This window comes from Epinephelus lanceolatus, chromosome 2 (assembly GCF_041903045.1).
Source record: "Epinephelus lanceolatus isolate andai-2023 chromosome 2, ASM4190304v1, whole genome shotgun sequence".
In the NCBI taxonomy this organism is placed as follows: domain Eukaryota; kingdom Metazoa; phylum Chordata; class Actinopteri; order Perciformes; family Serranidae; genus Epinephelus; species Epinephelus lanceolatus.
Genome location: NC_135735.1, coordinates 10,448,902 through 10,469,482, shown reverse-complemented (window position 1 = coordinate 10,469,482; position 20,581 = coordinate 10,448,902). Strand labels below are relative to the sequence as shown.

Sequence of the window (20,581 nt, the reverse complement as noted above, 5' to 3'; positions counted from 1 at the left end):
CCCTGTTCATGTGTTTCAGGCAGGCGGAAAGAAAATCTGTGTAACACAAGTCAAAATGTAACATAAGTCACAGGTCTGGCTGCAGGTATTCCATAGCCGCAATGCCCTACAGAGCCAAATGACTGCAGTACTGGGTTGCCGCTGCAGCAGTTCACCACTGCTTGATGTGTTTTCTGCGTTAGAATCAATCAGTCAATCAATTTGCCACATAAAAACCATAAATATGATTTCAGCGAAATGTAGTTTTCATTACCATCAGTTGTATACGCAAAATAGTGTAGTAATAATGAATATATGTTGGTGTTTAAAATTAGGCAAGGTTGTAATTCTTAAGTGCACATTCCAACTATAATGTAATTATTAGCTGTTGAAAGTTAAAATGAAAATCATGTAACTGTATTGATAATTTCAGAAAATAAATGTAATCCATATGCCATGACTTGAAGCAGAATCAACTGTTTGTTTTGGGAAGAGACAGACTCAATTTTAAAGAGCTTTGAAATTTGGCACTCTGTCTCTCTCAAGCACCCAAACATCTCCCAAATGCACGCAAGTACCTTTCCTAATATTCATCAAAAACTGAACAAATAGCTCCCACCGAGCACTGTACTCCCAGAAGGTGTAATTTTACATCTGGCAGAACCATCAGGAAATCTCTTAAAGCGTCTCCAGACACGATCCTTTCTGCCACCCAGCCATCTGTATTGCACAAGTCTCGCCACGCTCAGCTTGTGATCTGCTGTCTGAATCAATGCACGTTGGTGTTTTAACTGTGGATTAGAGATATGGAGGGAAGGCAACGGTGTTAGATTACAGCAGAGAGTCAAGTCTCAGCACACTGCTGAGGGACTGTCGCAGATGTGGATTGAAGATTTACAGCTAATGACGCCTGGATATAAGAAGGCGTGGTGTGAGTGTTGAAAGAAAAACACAGACAGAAAACAGGGGCTGGTAGTGGGGGGGGTCATGAGGTGGGATGTGGTGAGTGAGGGAGGGCCTTCATCTGTTCAAATATTTGATTACACACCACAGACAAATGAGTTGAACACGCCTTTAAGCCCCTGAGGCCGAGAATCTAAGAACATCCTTTGCCGCAAAAAGTCACGACTTGAATCACAAATCAGTCAACGCTTTACTCAGCTCTCACACACGCGTCCTGCAGGCATCTGCATATTATTTATATTGTCTAAAGCCTCATGCAGTATCGTGAAGGATGACCCCGTTCACCTTGTTTGGTGTTTAAACCAGCAAAATCTCCAGCTTCACACTGAAAATTAAGTTTTCAAGTCTTCCAGTGTGCTTATTTGTTGTGCATGAGTTCATTTACAATTTTAATCCTTTATTTTCATATTAATGGGCTTGAGCACAGGACAGTGTGAGGATACTAATAAAAGTGTGCAATCAGTTGCATTTTTGAGGGGCTAAAGGTGCTTTTAAATCACTAAATGTGGCACACTTATCAGAACTGGTGAAAAATGGCTCTGTAGCACCCCCTAAGAAATTTAAAAAAATTAAGGCCCACATTTAGGTTTCACCTGGATGTAGGAAATTTGGTAGGCATATGTAACATCACCATGTGTTCAAAAGAAGTCTCTTGGAGCCATGCCCTAAACCTAACAGGAAGTCAGCCCATTTGAATTTACTGTGCAGTTTTTTACTTTACAGTACCCCCTCCCAGAGATTGAACCTCATCAACTTTAAATTTCAATCCAACCTACCCAGTCTGGAGTCTCATGTTCACTACGTCACTTTATTCTCACACTATAATAGCCAGAAATCTGTCAAATCAAGTTACAATAGAACATAAAAATTACCCAAACTGTAATGAAAGAGGTTTACCCGAAGATGACTTCATGTTGTGTCTTAGCATGAATGACTGGTTCTTGCTCAAGGGACTGTTTTTGGTGAGAATGATGTCACGGTTTGGCTTCAGTGTTGTGTTTGTAGTGTGGGAACCTGTCCAGAGCTGACCTTCAGTAGATACTCATTTATCACAGGCTGTTATTTTTTTTGCATAATTATTTGGATTTGGCTATGTTTTCATTTTGGTACGGAGATTATTTGACTGATGTCATGTTTGGGTTTCAGCCCCAAGGTTGAAGGAGTTGTGTCGACACCTCTCACACTTTATCAGATGCATTAGATTGTTTAGGTTGTTTTTCCCAGCTCAATGTCTCTACTGGTTATCGCAGCTCAGTTAACATGTCTTCATTCCCTCTTAAATCAACTCCCTCAACATTTGTTCAGTCATTAGCAGTCCAGTTAGCCCTCTGCAGTTAGCGCCCATAGCTTTATTGTCAGAATTAACCTCCAGCTGACTCCTTTTCCATGGCGTCCAGCAGCCAGTGGGGGAAACCACTGAGGTGCAACCCAGGCTTAACTCCTCTCAGTATGGATGCATCTTTAGAGGAGGTATATGAGAAAACCTTTTCTCTTCACATAGACTATTGGAGTCTTGTGTTTGTATCTCTGTCTCTTAAAGGGATTGGAGCTGATTAGATTCTAGGACTGGTATTTTGCCATTTTACAGTCTACCCAAAAATTCTGACATGTGAAACTGTCAGAACATTCTGCTTTTCCAGTTTATTTTTGTGACCATTGCACAACTTTGTTTCTTCTGCAGGCTCACCTGGTGGCAGCGTTTGAACAAAGTCTGGGCAACATGACCATCAGACTGAAGAGTCTCACCTTGACAGCAGAGCAGAAGGTGAATGCAGCACCACCTGCTCTATAATAGACTGTGCTGTGCACTAATAAAATTGCACATTCAAAGTCTCTGCATTTGATTCATTGCTTTGACCCACTTGTCATTTTCTCTGTGCAGGACTCTGAGCTGAATGAGTTGAGGAAAACCATCGAGCTGCTGAAGAAGCAGAACGCTGTGGCTCAGGCTGCCATCAATGGAGTCATCAACACACCTGAACTCACACCTAAAGGGGACAGGACAGGTAAACACAAACACTACACTAAGCAGAAACCTTTGAAGGGGCACAGATGACTTTTTTTTAAGTGTATTTGTGCTGACTATAGTAATGCAAAGCAATAGTGTTTTTCCAAAAACTACAAGTCATCAGATTGTACACATGGAATAATTTCTGACGCAATTAATCGGCCAGCAAAATTTGTTATCGTGACAGGCCTTGTGAGCTTCTGACTGTAGGGCACTTTTTGTTGTGTATTCCTCTTGTCAGGGAGGTAAACAGAAAAAAATATTTAAGCCAAATAATGCACTCCACCTATAAAATAACAGGGAGCTAATTTTGAAAATTTCACTCCAAGATTTGAAGCCTGTTTTTCTGCAGTCAAAGGAAAACCTGTGACAAAGTAGACAAGACTGGCTGGTTAATGTTTGATATTTATTGAAAGACATATTTCAGTCATGTACATTTCCTGTCCCTGCTTGTCTCTCCTCAGCCGGCAATAACAGCAGTTCACAACAGCAGCAGCAGAATCAGCAGCCGGACCTGCGCATCAGGAGGCAGCACTCCTCTGACAGCGTCAGCAGTGTCGCCAGCGCAACCAGCCACTCGAGTGTGGGCTCCAACATGGACACTGATGCAAAAAACAAGAAGAAGAACAAGAAGAACTGGGTAAGATGCTGGAAATTGAAATCTGAAGACATGTGATTTCAGTGTGTGTTGAGTCACTAACAAGCAGCCAACCAGGTCTTTGTCTCTTTGTGCATTTTCATGTCTGTGTTGGTGTTACATGTTTGGATTTCTTCCCTTCAGGCATCTTTCACTGGGGAAAAGGTGAATACACCTAGGCTTTTCATAGACTTACTTGATTGATTTGGGGATTTGTAGGTCAAAAAACAGACATGTAGGTTAAAACTGGGCTAAATTTATTTGTATTAGTTGTGTCTTGACCTGCAAATCACCAAGTTAATGTTTACTGACTAGTGTCTAGTCCTAGCATCATCTCATTAGTTGTTTTTCACCAGTGATCATACAGCAAAACATCTTAGATACTTACACACTTTTCCTTTTGGTTGTTGAAAGACTTTTTTGTGCACCGGAGGACAAGTCAAGGAAGATGACGTAGGAAACTATTTTTACTCTCTGTTGTCCCCATAGACTGAAGCGATGTTGTGTTAGCCGCCTGTGGTTCTCTAGAGCTGATCCTGATGTCAAGTGTTAGGATGAGCAGCGTGGTGCTCTGTGGTAGTTGTTAAAAGACGTGAGCTCGTGTAGAGTTTCCTGCTTTAGCTCGCAGTGATAATAAACGACCCTCCTGTATGTGTGCGGATGTGCTTCCAGCTGTTTGTGTAGATGAGACCCCACAGGAGGTTCCTCCATGCAGGCACTCACACAGAGTATGTGCTGTGGAGTGTATAGGGGCAGTGTGTCTGTTTGAAAGTATATAATGGATCATGAAAGACATCCTGTGTCATGGTGGTTGTGATGTAGTGTTAGCTTGCAGCTGCCTGGAGGTCAAATAAACTCAGCCTTAGTCCTGTAAGAGCCTCTAGTTTAATCTCTGTCCCTCCATAACACATTAACACCCCCAAACCCATATGAACATGTGCTGTTTTGTCTCTCTGTCTTCCTTTGCTTCGCTTCATGTGGCAGGTCTATGAGGTAAGGACGGTATGCTGTGTGAAATGAAAGAAACAAAGCTGCCTAACCCCTGCACTTTTTCTAGGTTACTAACCTCCTTTCCTTTTCCTCCTGTCCTCTGCTGCCACCTTAGTGCCTGTCCACTCCTCCCTAACACTGCTTCTCCCTGAAAACTGCTCTTATGACACTTGAGCCAGCTCTTTAAAGGGAAAATCCACCGAAAAATACTTGAACACAGTCAGAAAAGGAGCATTAGTTAATGTAGCTTGTATCTCTGGATCTATGGCCCTTTTTAGAACATCAAGACACACTGTGATCTGATCAAATTGGACTAAGTGTTGCGTGACCATCCCTTGGTGTGTTGAAATCTGCTGACAGTGGTATCTCCAGCTGTACTGACACAATCGTTAACATGACTAGCAAGCACGCTACAGAGCAGCTGGCAAAAGTGCAGACGTTATAACTGTGCGCAGAGCAGTAACAAAATGTGAGTCAACTGGAGATGCATAATAGGCACCGGTGTGAACAGTGATGTGTCTCGGGTGTCCACTTGTGGTCAGATCACCCAAAACACATTAATACCAGGTCTAAATAAGGTCCAAATGTGACGTGACTTAAGGTTGTGATATTTTTATTGTTTGAGGACCAAAATTCACAAATTTTGAAAACTCTACAGAGAACAAAAGATTGTAGAGGAGGCACTAAGACCAATTAATGCAGCACAGCAACAGCTTGCAGAAGCATAATCTCTCAAGACAGATTCTGCAATCTACATTGTAGGAAAGTAAAGGAAGAATTTTTTTTTTTTTTAACCGATGGATTTCCAGATTGGCAGAAGCATGACTGTCCTCTGACATGTTCAGCCCAGAGGCCATTAAGTATACACGGTGGATTTCTCCTTCAAACACAAACTCTTGCTAGAACAATATGAGGAAATCAGTTTTTTACGTGGGTTTTACCTAAAAGTTTACATGTAGTTCAAATATGGCTCATCATTTTCGTTTTTTTAGCAAAAATTACAGACATTGTAAAAGGAGCAGAGACAAGTACAACTTAGAAACCTTCTTAGTATTAAAAGGTAAAAAGAAAATGGGGGAAAATGCTAATTATATTGTTTATTTCAGCTACAGAGTGATTGTGGTTTAATTATCATTATAACCATTTTTTGGATGCCTCCACAGAAAACGGCAAGCAGATTGTGTAATCTATCAAAACATGTGTTAAACTCTCACAACTCATGCAGTAAAATCCAAGTCTCAATTATCCAGTCATATGCTCAGTACGTCTCAAACATATGCAATTTTACTAAAGCTTTACTATTTTAAACTGAACTGAAAGTTAAACGTATCTATGCTCTCTTCAAAGCCAGACTACTATACCAAGGATTTTTTAGCGAAAATGTGTTTGGGAAGTACTGAGCAGCATTTGCCTGGATAAATTAGTCTTTTACTTCACAGAGTTGTGTGAGTGTTTGCAAAAATGGTTTTGCTGTTAAATGTGGTCCCCAATCAATCAATCAATATGTTTGTCAATATTTAAAAGTTTTCTTGAAGAAATCAAGTTAACACGGCATGATTGATTTACAAATGGTGATTTTGTGGTTGATTTCTTTAACCACTCCTGATGAAAAAAACAAATACAATTCCAGATTTTTTTAAATAAAAAACAAAAACGATGAGCCATAATTATAAATCCAAAGCTATACACTCCTCACACTCAGTGTTTGCATTAAGAGCTGTAGCTCAAGTGATAAGACAGTCTTCCCACAATTCCCTTTCTCCCTGTGACTCACTTGCACCTTTTCACAGCTGTTTTCCTCCACTTTCCCTGGCACACTCGTCCTCTCCCTCCCAGCCGTGTGTTCATGGACGTGTGTTTCTCACCGGTTCTCTTTGTTTCCTCTGTTTTCCATCTGCAGCTGAGAAGCTCCTTCAAACAAGCGTTCAGCAAGAAGAAGTCTCCCAAGTCGGCCTCTTCTCACTCTGACATCGAGGAGATGACGGACTCGTCGCTGCCGTCCTCCCCTAAGCTGCCTCACAACGGCACCACTGCCTCCAGCCACATGCTCAGGAACACACACTCCAACTCGCTGTACGTAGACATTGTCTTCTATATGTGATTGTAGGAGTACTGGGATGGAGTTTAACCTATACAAATATATCCAAAAAGTATTAGTGACATTTTTCAAACAGTATAGATGGAAAACTACCAAATTCTGCTAAATCACATCACTAAACTGTGTCGTCCTGCTTGTGTGTGCGCGCGTACAGACTGTCTGAGTGTTTGGACAGTGAGGCAGAGACAGTGATGCAGCTACGCAGTGAACTCCGGGAGAAGGAGATGAAACTGACTGATATCCGCCTGGAGGCTCTCAGCTCTGCACATCAGCTGGACCAGCTCCGGGAGGCCATGAACCGCATGCAGGTCTGGAAACACACACACACACACACACTTCTATTAGAGAACTTCACATCAAAGGATTAAGTCAGCACTGAATCACAGAGTGCAGAAAGTAATCTGTCACCTCTGGCCACAACCCGTCAGTGATGTCACCACAGAGGTGTTGGCTTTTATAGCTGGTGATAACCAACAGCTGTGACATCATTGACTGTGTGTCAGCCAGATGTGCAGCGACAGTTTTCGCTCATGGTGATTCACTCTTGAGCCCCCTCAAAGCATTAATGACCTTACTGCTTAAAGGTCAAAGTTCATTTGTTTCTCTGTAAAACTATTTAAAACAATGAATTATGTGTTCATTTGATGTTGTTATGCCTTTGCAAAACTGTTCTTATCCTCAATGAAAAGCTCTTTTTAGTTTTATTTTTTAGATGCTTTTTGTAACTGAGCTGTAGTAGTATTATTGGTGTTAGTCATTTTAGTAGCTATTAAATATAGCTCTGACTGGGTTGATGTGATAAGTTGCCTGTGTTTAATTGTACAACATCATCTGACATATTGCTGGTCAGATTTTGCTGACATTTTAAAGGAAACATTTTAGCACTGGACAGACAGTTTAACACAAACATAAGTTGGCCTGAAGGGGGGGCTAGAGTTCAGAAACGTTCAGAATTAATTAACTTGAGCTGTGTGTGTCTGCAGTTGGAGATTGAGAAGCTAAAGGCGGAGAATGACCGTCTGAAGGTGGAGAATCAGGGCAGCAGGATGGGCTCCCAGGCCTCCATCTCCTCCTCCCCTCCCCCTCACGCACACAGCCAGGCCCAGGGAACTGGGCCAGCACTCTCCCAGCACAGCCTCAACCTCACCACCAGCGAGTCCACCAGTCTGGGTAAGACAGAGCTGATGCCATGCGACCTACACAGTTCCTGGTAGATCTGTATGAGCTACTGAATGTGCTTGGACCCCATGTCATGGACAACATACAGTATAAAAGCATTATCTTTTTTTACTTAAATGTTCTTTATAGATGGGTCGGCTGTTAGGGGCGGGATTAGATATTCGGTCACTAGCACAAATTTCAGTCTCAAGACTGTTTGAGATACGTTTCTGAGCAGGGAACCATTTCCTCCAATGAACAGATCATTCATGTGTCAGACAGTGAATTTACATTCACTTGAACCTTATCTGACCTTGCTCTGCCTTCCTGTCAGACATGCTGCTAGACGACACTGGCGGAGAGGGAGGGATGAGGAAGGAAGGGCGACATGTGAAGATGGTCGTCAGCCTGGACACGGACAGCAAGTGGGGAGAGGTGAGAAGTGTTAGAAAATACAATTAAAGCTATTTTGTGTTGGTTAAGAATGATACTGTACCTGAAGGCTTATCGGTATCTAAAACCAGTCGTGATTTTGCATCGCAGGAGGGCCGACCTCGTCATTTTCTGATCGGCTGCATCGGTGTGAGTGGGAAAACGAAGTGGGATGTCCTGGACGGAGTGGTCCGACGCCTTTTTAAGGTAAACATTAACAAGATGATGTCAGAAACACTTCAGCATCAGTGTAAAGACAGTTAAAAGTTTGAGTTTTAGGTCTTTGAATACAAAAAGGATCTTGAAAATGTTTGAGTCTTGGTACTCAGGCTTTCTGCTTTAACACAAAATGCACAGAATTAAAAAGATAACTATTATCACTATCACATACTGCTGTCCTTTTCAAAACCTGTTAAAACCAGAGATAGCTTCATAGCAGACATCCTCTTTAAAAACTTTACAAAAACACCCTTTAAATGCTGAACTTTATGTCTGGCAGGAGTACATTACCCACGTGGACCCGGTGAGCCAGCTGGGGCTGAGCTCAGACAGCGTGGAGGGATACAATATCGGCGAAATCCACCGGCCCAGCACTCCCAGTGCAGCCCACACACCCGAGCTGCTGCCCTGCGGCTACCTGGTGGGAGACAGCAACACTATCAACATCCAGCTCAAAGGTACCAGCATGTCATAAAGCTAACTCTGCAAATGATCATTCTGTTCTGCCAGTCTATAGTAAGCAATGGCATCTTTCTTTTACACAGAAAAACCCAGTTTAAAACAAATTTTAATCAAGCTTATACACCATGTTAGTCTATTACTCTTATTTCTCTAAATAACTGGACCAACATAGAAGCTGCTACACTGGAAAAACTAGAAAACCGCATGGTAAACAGGCTTGGCACTACAAAAAAACTGACTACTTGTAAACATGAGTAAAAGGGTAAATATAAATGTAAAATATTTCCTAAATATCCCGATCTGTGTCCAGGTGTGAGCAGTGAGAACGTGGACTCGCTGGTGTTTGACACTCTGATCCCGAAGCCCATGCTGCAGCGCTACGTCTCCCTGCTGAAGGAGCACAGACGCGTCATCCTGTCGGGCCCCAGCGGCACAGGAAAGACCTACCTGGCCAATCAGCTGTCTCACCACCTGCTGCTGCTAGAGGGCAGACCGCTGACCCCGAATGCTGTTGTCACGTTCAATGTGGACCACAAGTCCAGCAAGGTATAATTCACATGTACATTCTGCATTCGAAGTTTAAGTTGTTGGCTGCTGGCAGTTTCTTTGATTAAAATGAGAGAAATCTTCAGAGGAATGTGCGGCACCATTTGTACATTTTTAAAAATGTGTTATTACAAATAAATACACAAATGTATGATCAAAAATGGCATTTTAGCATTAGTACTTTATGGCAATATGAGGGAAACTGGTGGTTAATTTAACATATGAGGACAACTAAATCACACTAGCAAAGACCCTGACCTTGAGTCGTCAAGGTTGTGTGTAGATAAAACCAGTGCTCAAAGAACATAAAACAAGTATGACTGGTTACATGATTTCACATGCTTTCTGTCTCTTTGTAGGAGTTGCGTCAGTACCTGTCAGGTTTGGCCGAGCAGTGCAGCGGTGTCCCGGGGGCAGACAGCCCTCTGGTGGTCATTCTGGACAACCTGCACCACGTCAGCTCCCTGGGAGACATCTTCAATGGCGTCTTCAACTGCAACTACCAGCACTGGTCAGTTCACACAAAAACACATACAATCATGCTTTAATACAAAGGGGACATATTATGTTTCCTTTTTTTCTGTCATAATGTTACAATGTCAAATGTTCATATTAAACAAGTTTCAAATAATGAAGCATGTAAACATGTTTGAGTAGAAACCTAGAATGCAAGTATGAACCTGAATATGAGGAAGATAGGTCCTCATCAATGGTTGAATGAATTTAGATACATGACCACTGCATTATGACTGAGTAAGGACTGAAATGTGCAGGTGTGTTAAAAGAATGAATATTTCTACAGCATGTCAGTAAACCAAAAAAAAACTTGCTTCACTTGACTTGGTACAAGTCGGCTTAATGGACTGATGTAACCTGATGAGAAAGAATAACAACATGTGTTTTTCTTTCCTTTCAGCCCCTACATCATCGGCACCATGAGCCAAGCTACGTCATCTGCCCCCAACCTGCAGCTTCACCACAACTTCAGGTAAACTGCTGCTGATATCCTCCACCCACTCTGGCATCTGGACATATTGAAAGATTTACATGGTCTTAAAATCAATATAAATCTAGGGCAAACTGTTACCATGTTGTATGATGCTGTAAAGTCCTGTTACACCTGTGTGTTCTCTGACCAGGTGGGTGCTGTGTGCCAACCACATGGAGCCAGTGAAAGGCTTCCTTGGTCGTTACCTGAGGAGGAAGCTGATAGAGACGGAGATCGGCAGCCGAACGCGCAACATGGAGCTGGTGAAGATTATTGACTGGATCCCACGGGTTTGGCACCACCTCAACCGCTTCCTGGAGACACACAGCTCCTCTGATGTCACCATTGGTAAGAGACTGACTCATGATTTAGGAAAGATCCTTGAATAAATGTCAGTGTCTTACCTCTCTGCTCTGTGGCATGCAGGACCTCGTCTCTTCTTGTCCTGTCCCATGGACGTGGAGGGATCCAGGGTTTGGTTCACTGACCTCTGGAACTACTCCATCATCCCCTACATGCTGGAGGCCATACGAGAGGGACTGCAGGTAACACACACACAGATTGTCATTGTGAATATCTCAAAAACTTTCTATTTGCAGGAAATGGTGGTGATTTCTGATACCAGGTCTGGGATCCTGATTATATTTTCAGCCATAACAATAAAACTAATTAATAGAGACTTGATTTGATTTAACATCCTGAGGGGCTGTTAAGAGGATCCAGCTGAAGGAAGTTGCAGTGTAATGAGTGTGAGAATGATATAACTGTTCAGACCTGCCCTCTCAGAGGACCAGGGTTATGTTCATCAAAGTGAAATGGATTCAATTTGTCCTCTTAATCTGCGTGTAATTAGCATCTGATTCAATTAGACAGCAGCTAATCACCAGAATGCAACCTCTGAGTGTGAGTGAACGGGAGCTTGAAGGCAGAGTTCACTACAGGAATTTGTCTAATCAGCTTAGAAGAGAAACTGTGCATGATGAAATGGACACTTTTTTCCTTCTTCTTCTTTTTTAAACTTAGGCTGCAGTTCATCTCCACATGAAATACTTCACTTGGCATCTGTTACTTTAAAATAGTAAAATAATAATTGTTAAAACAAATGAATCATAGGACAAACTAATCTCTTAGGAAATTAAACAGCTAGACTCAGGCAAAAACAACAACAGAATCCATTGCAATATATCAGTTGTATCAAACAATATCAAAGGACTAAAGTCAGCTTTGTAGGTGTTAAATTTAAACTTCTATAATAATCAGATAATGGTCCATTTGTTATTATTGCTGTGATTTTTAACTCAGAGGTTGTTGCATTTCTTTGAATGAATACTTCACCCGCAAATTGACCATTTGTATGTTCTGTTCAATTCAATAGAACTTTATTTATCCTGAAGGAAATTGTTGTGCCAGAGAATGCTTCAAATTACAGTAACACTAACTACAATAACCACAATTTAACGTTCACTACCAGTAACAACCAGTGGGTTCCCCGGGTCAGGGTCACTCACTGGGCCCAGTTTTAGAACAATAGAGTGTTAAATATCTGGAAAAATATGGAGCAAAAGCCATTTCCTTAGAGTATGATAAGTATAAGAGTTACTACAATGGTGGAAAAAACAGACTGCTCCTGAATCAATGGTATATTGAATTTGATACAACAATGAGAGGTAGTATTGCACATGACTGAGAAAAATGATATTGCACTATGAGTTCCTTAGCACGTTACCTTGAATTTGTGAAGAGAAGGCAAACATTCTTCATGAATTAAACGGATATGTTTTATAACAGCAAAACATCAGTTTAGAAACTGACAACTCCTGCAGTATAATCCAAGTCTCATTTATCTAGTTGTGTGCTCAGAACTTCCCAAACACATGAACTTTTGCTAAAATGTTACAGTTGAAAACACATCAGTACAAACTGTCTCATGCATGGTTGAGTAGCGTTCCTGGGCATGCTAATGGGCACACTGCTCTTGGAGGGAGTGGGTTATGTTGTAAATTTTTAGCGAAAATGCCTTGTGTTTGGAAAGTACTGAGCATACGACTGAATAAATGAGACATGAATTATATTGCACAAGTTGTGTGAGAGTTGGTAAAACAGTTTTGCTGTCATTAAACGCTGTCCCCAATGACTTAAGCTCATGAAGAATGTTTGCCTTTTTGGATTCTCCATTTAGCATGGACTCATGCAAGAAAATCTACATTTTCTTCACAAATTTAAGGTAACGTGGAGAGCAACTGATATACAAATGGTCATTTTGTGGGTGAAGTATTCTTGTAAATAATTTGAAGCAGCTTTCACGAATGCCTGCTGTCACTGAGATTTATATATAATTTGCTCTTCCCTAGAGCAACTCTGCTTTAACACCTGACGTAGCTTTTGCTTTTTTAGAGGCAGAACTTTCCACAGAAAACAGGCCTTCAATAAATACTGACAAACTGCAACTTCAAGCCATTATGCCACTTGTCTTCAAGTCCAAAACACTAAATCTGCCTCAGAGCTTCTTCACGCATATTTCATTATTACATTCTGTGTCCCTCTGTAGCTGTACGGCCGCAGGGCTGCGTGGGAGGACCCTGCTGCCTGGGTTATTGACACTTACCCATGGTCAGCCACGCCCACTCCAGCTGAATGGCCCCCTCTGCTGCAGCTCCGCCCAGAGGATGTGGGGTTTGACGGCTACTCTGCCCCGAGAGAAGGAGTCAGGAAAGAGCCACCACAGAGCGACAGTGACGCGGACCCGCTGGTGAGAGGAAATACACATGAAGAAGTACAGACTCGCTAACTACAGATTAGCTTAGACAGGGTAGTCATGCACACACATAGCTTCCTAGCTTGTTGCAGAGCATGAAAGCTCATAAATAGTGTTAGGGAACAGATGCTTCTTTTATCTATGAGTTGTAAAGATTAATGAGACTGACACTTGTTTCTGCCAACAGATGAACATGCTGATGCGTCTAAAGGAGGCAGCGACATCGTCAAGCCCACAGAGCTACGATAGCGACTCCAACAGCAACAGCCATCAAGACGACATCCTAGACTCATCACTAGAGTCGACTTTGTGATGCCGACACTGGGATCAGTTTTCAGGAGGGACTTTTTATATGAACTGTTCTCAGCTGGAGAACTTCTTGTTAGAGTATAATTTCATGCCACAAAATCCAGCCACCTTAATTTGGGTGCAGGTAACCCAAATATTTAAAAAAGAGGAAAAAAGGTTCAAACTGCATTTCAGAAAACGGGCAACAAAAGTTTCTACTGCACTGCGCTGTTTTTTTTTGTTTTGTTTTGTTTTTCACCACTGTGGCCCGTGGCTCCTCTGTCAGGAGCCTGACATCTACTTCAGACAGACAGATAATAAAAGCACACAGCCTGTCTCTTGTGGTGAGGCGTTGTCATTACCATCACCAGCCATCAGCATCTTAAACACCAGCCTGGAGTCCTCCATCCTCAACTGAGCCACAGCATCAGCTCCAGCTCATCAGGCTGAGATACTCCTGGGCCTGTCCGGCTGCAGTGCATCTGAGTGGCCTGCAGATGGCAATACAGACCCTTGTCTCTGGAACATCAGGGAGCCTGAGCTACCAGCTGCTGAGAACACCGATGAGACACTGCTGGTTGAACGGACGAACAGCCGGCAGTTATCCGCTCTTCCTCCGACTCTGTGGCTGAAGTTTACTGTGTGAGGGTAAATCGAGCCAAAGTGAATGTTCGCCTCAAAGCATGTCTGCTCACACTTTAGACATTGTTTGATTTTGTTCAAACCCCAACTAAACGAAATCAGATTTTTAAGTTGGGGAAAGAAATAGCATTGTACTAACAATGGAGGAAATGTGTGTCAACAGAAAGCAATCAAGAGAGCAGGAAACAGTTCCTATCAGATACAGCTGAATGTTTTTGATTTTAATGTCTGCATTCAAAGCTCTCAGTGGACAAAATGGAGGAGAACTGATGTGTTTATACATGTAAATCCATAATATATGTGTGGTAACAAGGACGCAGGCAAACACCGACTATGTTTACATACACACTAATAGTCCACTACTATTCTGAATATGATAGGGGTCAGGTAAACAGACAAATTTTGGATAAGCTGCAATGGGCCATTTTCTGAATTAGGCATTTTCTGATTAAGACGTGGGATATGCTGATATTATTTAGGCTTCAGGAGCATTCTTTGACATGTATCTAGCTTATTGTCAGCTCTGTGCGTTGTCACAGACTAGTTCTACACAAACCAACCAGCCAGCTCTTTGCAAGGCTGATACAGAGATACATGCCCAAAAGAAATGCCCACATTTGTGTTTGGAAGAAGACACAGACCTACTTTTAAACATTATGAAAGAAAAGAATGAAAACGGGAGGCTGTGTTCACTCAATCCCACAAACTATTTTGATGCCAGAAGCAAAATGACAAGCGGCTCCAGCCGTTCCATTTTTCCATATTTTGGCGATTATAACGACATGTTGAGGCATGGAATATGCATGTGAACAGCTTAATAGAAATACTGTCTTTCTCTGAGAAAAGGCAAAACCTGAAATACTTTGTGCATGTAACCGTAGCCATTGTAGCAGCACTGCTTCACCACCAGATCAAAGTCTGTGGAAAAAAATCTCAAGCCAATTTAACCAAAAAATTCTCACCTTAAATCCTGCTGACATCTTTTTTCTTTTGAAGTTGACAAAGGGTCCTCGGTGGACACATCCCGCCTCAAAGCTGAGAAACTTTTCTTCCACCAGAAAGTAGTTCCTTTGAAATGAAGCAGAATAACATATTATGCGCATTTGTTATTTGGCCAAACACACAACTGTAAACACCAACATTTATAGCTAATTTTACAAAGCAAGTCAAGGACAAAATCTAACTTACAAAGTCCTTTTAAGAGTCTTAGTTCTCATAAAAACAAACACTGTCAGGAGGAAAGGGTGCAAACTGGGAATTGAACATTCACCATGGCTCGATTTATCCGTTTAAAGTGTTTGAGATATTGTCCTTTTCCATCTGTGTTGTAACTTTCCGCATCGACTCACTCAATAATCCTTTGAGATCTCCATGCACCTTGGCCCAAACAGGCTGTTGTAGCACAACTCTCTTTTGGTGCTGGACTGAATTCTAACAAACAATGCCTTACTCTTTTTCTAAACAGACTATGTGCATTAGCCGATTCTTTATTTGTCTAAATGGCTGTAAACCTAACCTAGGGCTCCGAGTCGACACTCTCCTCGAGGAGCGGCGTCGACCTCTCATCATATCAAACACCAATGCCGTGGGATTGGGACATGAATGAGAAGCAGTACTTTGGGTTTTAAAATTTAAGTTGTATGCATGTATGACCCAGTGCTGTGAAGCTGGTGTAAATATTTGGACCACTAGCAAGAAATAAATAAATATATAGATGTTTTTTGGTGCTCGAAATTTTGCAGGTTGATTGGGTGAGGGAAGTTTAAGATGTGCTGATTTTATACCTCATCCCCATCCTTTAAATGTCCACGCTCATAGTCTGTTTGATGTGACTCTGTGATGAACAAAAACTGTCCTAACAAACATGTTGAACTAATTAAGTGAAAACTAGTGTATATGCTGCTTTGTTTATAGTGATATAATTAATCTGAGGTTAAAAGTATAAAGGTACTTGTGGTTGAATGATAATGTTAAACGGTTTGACATCATTTCTGTGGCGTGAAATCTAAAGAATATTTGGGGGTCATGTCATCCAGCACAGCCTCCATCGCTTTCAGTGTTTTTGTCACCGATCCTATGCAACATTCATTCTGATCTCTAAATGGAAGCCAAAAGCTGAGCGTGCATTTTGTCCCCCTCCGTGCGTGGTGTCCAGCGCTGCCGAGACGCACAGCACGGAACCTGACTTGTGAGGACTTTAAAGATTTGTGGCCCATGTTCTTTGTCCGTATGTGTGTCTGTGTAGTTTATAGACACTCTCCTGCTATGGTCCTTGTAAGCACAAAGAGACTGAGAGGTGTGGATGTTGTCCAAGCATTTGTCTGTCAGTTTTATTACTCACAAACTCAATGAATGTTTAGCCTTCTTTGCTGTGTACATTTTTTATATGTAACATAACTTTGTAAATAGTTGATTATCTTGCAGCATTTTGATGACTTTTCTAGCCGATTTGTTACAGTACTTGAAAAGGAGTATTTTGTGTACAGTCTCTTTACATCAGAGCAGATTGATGCGGTTTGTCATCACTGGTCTGTCCAGGGCTCGGAGAATTAAATCTGATATCACTGTACTAGTCTTAAGTTATTGTGATTCAATAAAATTAATGATTATTTATGATTTAATGTTGGCAAATGGTTCCTTTAAAAAAACAACACAAACACTTGACTTGGAATTGTTTACAATTTTATTTGGTATTTGTACAAAATGTGTGAAATAAACATATATACAGCACATAATACAACATACTTATTAAACAAATTCATATAAATTATTAACGAAATAGCTACATTTTTCAATAAACAACTCTATTCAAGGTCAAGGTAAAAGTAACTCAATATTCTTGGCATAAAATTTCCATACAAAATTGTACAAAATACTGTACAATTGAACAAAGCTGTGCAAAACAGCAAATTGTGTCGAAGCAGATCCTGTAGAGTGCGCATGCGCTGATGAAGCAACAAACTTGAGTGAAACTTGTGTTTTTGAACATGTATGGGGTCCCCTTTAAGGCCGGCAGCTTCTTACGGATCGGGTCACAGTCTCATGAAAACAAAACGTGGGTTATATTCTCTATATTTGCGTTTTAAAATAAATTAAGATACTGTTATTTCTTCTTCGTCTGACTCTGAGAAGTCCGAGTGCTTGCTGGAAAGAGACGGAGAGGAGATGCTGGACCCCGCCCTCATTCTCTCTCTTCCGAACTCTTCCTCTTCATCTTCCTCCTCGGCTGAGGACTTCTTGCCGACGTCGCTGAGGTCCGGGTGCGGGTTGGCTTTGGTGGGCAGCGTCTGCTCGCGGCAGCCACCGGACGACAGCAGCTCTCGTTCCTTTGAGTTCCTCCACTTCATCCGCCTGTTCTGGAACCAGATTTTCACCTGTGGAGGTGGAGAAAATGGTGAGTGAATAAAACATCAGGTAATGGAATGCGCAACAGCGTCTTTACGCGCAAATTACGAACGACATACTGGAGGTTTTAAGCGCGTGTGAAGTTTTACCTGTGAGTCTTTTAGGCCCAACTTAGAGGCCAGCTTCTTCCTGTCGGGTTTGCTGATGTATTTCTGTTTCTGGAACATCTTTTCCAAGGCCTTGCGCTGCACATCGGAAAACACCGCCCTCCTCAGCATCCCTCTCCGGGGTTTCCCTCTGGCGGCCAGGGGCCAAGAGAAGGTCCCGGGAATGGGAACAACGGATGAAGATGCTACAATACAAACGCAGAGGAGGAATTGGAACCTGTTAGATTTGTTTTTGTTGCCATATCCACGTGTAAAAAAGTGTGTGCAGAGCAGAAATGATCCCTAACCAAGACCAAATAAATCTAAACTTAAACCCACTCAGGCCTCTATATGAACATAATGATTATTTCTCTCTAAGACTCTTCAACCGGTTATTATTGGAAGTTTTCTCCCTTTGGAACTGTGCAATACGTCTCCGTTTTGAGTGAAATGGCACGAGGTGACTAATTAGCACATTGGCCGGTCCCCAACCGCATTGGTATGGTAAAGAGGTAGCATATCCTTTAAGGAACCCTGTGAGGGCGGATAGAGGAGTTAATAAACCGTGAACGGTAATTGTGTAGTAATGAACTAACGCAGAAAAGACTCTGGACAGGCGGCGAAGGCCATATATTATCGCAACAAAAGGAGATTTACACTTTCAAACTAAACACAACTGCATACCAGAATACTGATGCCCGGAGGGGGGGAGTGAAGAGTGGAGGGGAATGGCGCTTTTTTCCCTTCTTCGTGCCTTCAAATCATTTTCATTAAATGAACACGAAAAGCTATTCAGGACGCTGGAGTTGTTCTGTTGAGGCATTCAGCTGAGCCCATGAAAAGACTCCATCTCCATTATGATTTGGCTGAATGAAAGCACGGACTAGCGACTTTATAGACTTTTCTAAGAGATTATTCTTTATCTCAACTCGCTGATTGGTCCGCTTGGAGAATAAACGTTTAGGGCACAGAGAGAGTGAGGACTGGAGGTCAGTGGTAACCTATCCTATGGGCCGTGCAGCATGCAGGGACAAGCCTTCCCCAGCTGGGACATTTTAGACGCAGTTGGGCTTTTAAAAACTCGCTTTACTTCAGCTCCCACCGCGACAGACACTTTCTCTGTCTGCATCCTGCTAACTGGACTTCCTCCTGACAGTAGCTGCCCTGTGGCCGCAGAAGAATCAGGAACAACGACGCGCTATGTGGTCTTGTGAGAATATTGAAAACTCTCAATAGCGCCTAATAGGGAAATTAGTGCATGACTGGTTCACGCCTTTGGCCCCCCTGGTAAAAGTCACTCTCCGGGGTGTGTGGGTGGTTCGCCCGGTGGGAGCTGACCAAATTGGTCACGGTGCTGAAGGCTTTGTTGCCCGCCACAGCGGCCCGGTGGCCCCCCGGGCGCTGTGGGAAAACGCGGGGCCAGGGAAATGCCAAAACGCCCCCAATGGGAAACAGGGGGGACGATAACTCGCCACCCCGCCTCAAATTTAGAGCGTGACGATTTGGGATAATTGGTTAATTAGGGGGTGGGTGGGTGGGTCCGGGCAGGGGCCAGAGCCAGCGCTCCCCATTAACGAGACAGTGATTTCTTCTTTTCTGGGTAAAAATATATGACAGGGTGCGACAGTGTTTTACATCTAAATGCAATTAGCTCAGACAGAATTCTAAAGGCTGAAGAGAGATGGATCCATGAAGGAGAAGTGCGTAAAAGCTGCACCTACCTGGTAAATAAGGCGTCCTGAATATGGGGTGAAAGGTCCCGTCAAAGCAGGGTATGGGGAAGGTCTTGGAGTGCAGGCTGTGGAGTGCAGGGGGTGAGGACGCTGTGGAAGAACATCACAAATGTTAAAATCATCACCATCATGAATGAGGAAAATAAATCTAAACAGATCAACTCAGAGTGAAGACAGAAACTGTCTACTCACCGGTCTTTGGTGAAGGGGCGAGGATGGCGCTCACTCCAAACTTGAGAAAAGTTGGGTCCTTGCTGCTGGACACAGACGTTTTCGGCGAGCATGATTCGCGCGTCACCGCCGTCGTGGCCACCGCGCGCTCCGCGGGCGCGCCGCCGAAGGACACGGTGGTAGTGGCTGTGGTCAGCGAAGCGCACGCCGACGGGACAGTCCGATTAACGAAGGCGGCGGGGCGGCTTATCCGCAGCAGGTCCTCCACTAGAAAGCTGGACTGAGTCGGGAAGGCGGACGGCAGCGTCTGGTGGAGCGGCAGAGCAGCGGCGGGCCGGTACAGCCCCGGGTAGAAGGCAGGAGGCGCGATGACGCTTGGGATCATCATGGTCCCGGTTTGAAAAAAAAGAGTCAGTGTGTGAAATCAGAGATACTCCGTGTGTCAGCTGGGAGAGAATTAGTCGTGTGAATGGCTGCTAACTCCTCTGGTTTCCTCACTCTGGGGAGAGGAGTTTTATAGCAGCCTGCCCCCCCGGCCCTCGGCTCAGGGCTGACAGCCGCAACAATGGGGCTCAACAAAGTTCTCCACATGGGTCGCTTTCATGCCGCATCCCCCGGGCCGCTGATTGGCCGAAGGACGCAATTTATGATTGCATTAGACTTCATAAGCAAGCAACACACAATGTCCCCACCACAAAAGAGGCTCAGTCATCAATTTTGCATGTTGACCACTTTCCTTTAAATTTGTTTTGTTTGGCAGAGGCAAGCGGCCTAATTAAAGAGCAATCTTTACAGATTCGGTCATTATATGGGGACTTTTAATGAGCACTTTATAAAGGATACTTTATCCTTGTCCATTCAGGGTGTCTTTCTGCTATGCAGGATATAAAATACACTCGTTAAAATGTAAAATTATTCTTTTATTCTATTACCAGTGTTGTAAAAATACACACCTACGTTTAGTAATAGGCTTTAAACCAAAGCTTTATAATACTATTAACAGAATAACTCAGTATATTTA

General features: G+C 42.8%; 2 protein-coding genes and 1 long non-coding RNA gene across 11 annotated transcripts in view; 1 reads left to right on the top strand and 2 right to left on the bottom strand.

Moving 5' to 3' along the window:
- Positions 1 to 16,781, top strand: part of nav2a (neuron navigator 2a) — a 305,157-nt gene extending 288,376 nt beyond the window's left edge. For all 8 annotated transcript variants that reach the window (XM_078173805.1, XM_078173798.1, XM_078173804.1 and 5 more), the window contains 16 exons: positions 2,624 to 2,707; positions 2,825 to 2,948; positions 3,415 to 3,590; positions 6,478 to 6,650; positions 6,830 to 6,983; positions 7,659 to 7,845; positions 8,168 to 8,268; positions 8,377 to 8,472; positions 8,765 to 8,942; positions 9,257 to 9,492; positions 9,852 to 10,003; positions 10,409 to 10,480; positions 10,632 to 10,828; positions 10,907 to 11,025; positions 13,029 to 13,229; positions 13,423 to 16,781. In XM_078173805.1, coding sequence (XP_078029931.1) covers positions 2,624 to 2,707; positions 2,825 to 2,948; positions 3,415 to 3,590; positions 6,478 to 6,650; positions 6,830 to 6,983; positions 7,659 to 7,845; positions 8,168 to 8,268; positions 8,377 to 8,472; positions 8,765 to 8,942; positions 9,257 to 9,492; positions 9,852 to 10,003; positions 10,409 to 10,480; positions 10,632 to 10,828; positions 10,907 to 11,025; positions 13,029 to 13,229; positions 13,423 to 13,548 — 2,376 coding nt within the window. In that variant the 3' untranslated portion in view covers positions 13,549 to 16,781. The remainder of the gene's footprint in view (positions 1 to 2,623; positions 2,708 to 2,824; positions 2,949 to 3,414; positions 3,591 to 6,477; positions 6,651 to 6,829; positions 6,984 to 7,658; positions 7,846 to 8,167; positions 8,269 to 8,376; positions 8,473 to 8,764; positions 8,943 to 9,256; positions 9,493 to 9,851; positions 10,004 to 10,408; positions 10,481 to 10,631; positions 10,829 to 10,906; positions 11,026 to 13,028; positions 13,230 to 13,422) is intronic.
- LOC117255715 (uncharacterized) overlaps positions 6,567 to 20,581 on the bottom strand; it is a 59,311-nt gene continuing 45,296 nt past the window's right edge. For both annotated transcript variants that reach the window (XR_004501569.2, XR_013493142.1), the window contains exons 3-12: positions 15,128 to 15,233; positions 13,086 to 13,226; positions 10,885 to 11,019; positions 10,687 to 10,794; positions 9,867 to 10,000; positions 8,776 to 8,902; positions 8,330 to 8,463; positions 8,147 to 8,241; positions 6,828 to 6,985; positions 6,567 to 6,706 (exon numbers count right to left, since the gene is read on the bottom strand). This is a non-coding gene — a long non-coding RNA (uncharacterized LOC117255715). The remainder of the gene's footprint in view (positions 6,707 to 6,827; positions 6,986 to 8,146; positions 8,242 to 8,329; positions 8,464 to 8,775; positions 8,903 to 9,866; positions 10,001 to 10,686; positions 10,795 to 10,884; positions 11,020 to 13,085; positions 13,227 to 15,127; positions 15,234 to 20,581) is intronic.
- dbx1a (developing brain homeobox 1a) lies at positions 16,954 to 20,044 on the bottom strand. Its single transcript, XM_033624841.2, has 4 exons — positions 19,582 to 20,044; positions 19,378 to 19,479; positions 17,660 to 17,862; positions 16,954 to 17,539 (listed from the first exon to the last, which is right to left on the bottom strand). The coding sequence occupies exons 1-4, from the start codon at positions 19,946 to 19,948 to the stop codon at positions 17,258 to 17,260; spliced, it is 954 nt and encodes a 317-aa protein (XP_033480732.1). The 5' UTR covers positions 19,949 to 20,044; the 3' UTR covers positions 16,954 to 17,257.

Bases quoted from the DNA above. Each gene is read 5' to 3' on its own strand.
- dbx1a (XM_033624841.2), bottom strand. From the start codon at position 19,948: ATGATGATCCCAAGCGTCATCGCGCCTCCTGCCTTCTACCCGGGGCTG. The intron at 19,480-19,581 runs GTGAGTAGACAG...GTTCTTCCACAG, and splicing joins CGCCCCTTCACCAAAGACCG to CGTCCTCACCCCCTGCACTC. The intron at 17,863-19,377 runs GTAGGTGCAGCT...TTTGTATTGTAG, and splicing joins CAGGACGCCTTATTTACCAG to CATCTTCATCCGTTGTTCCC.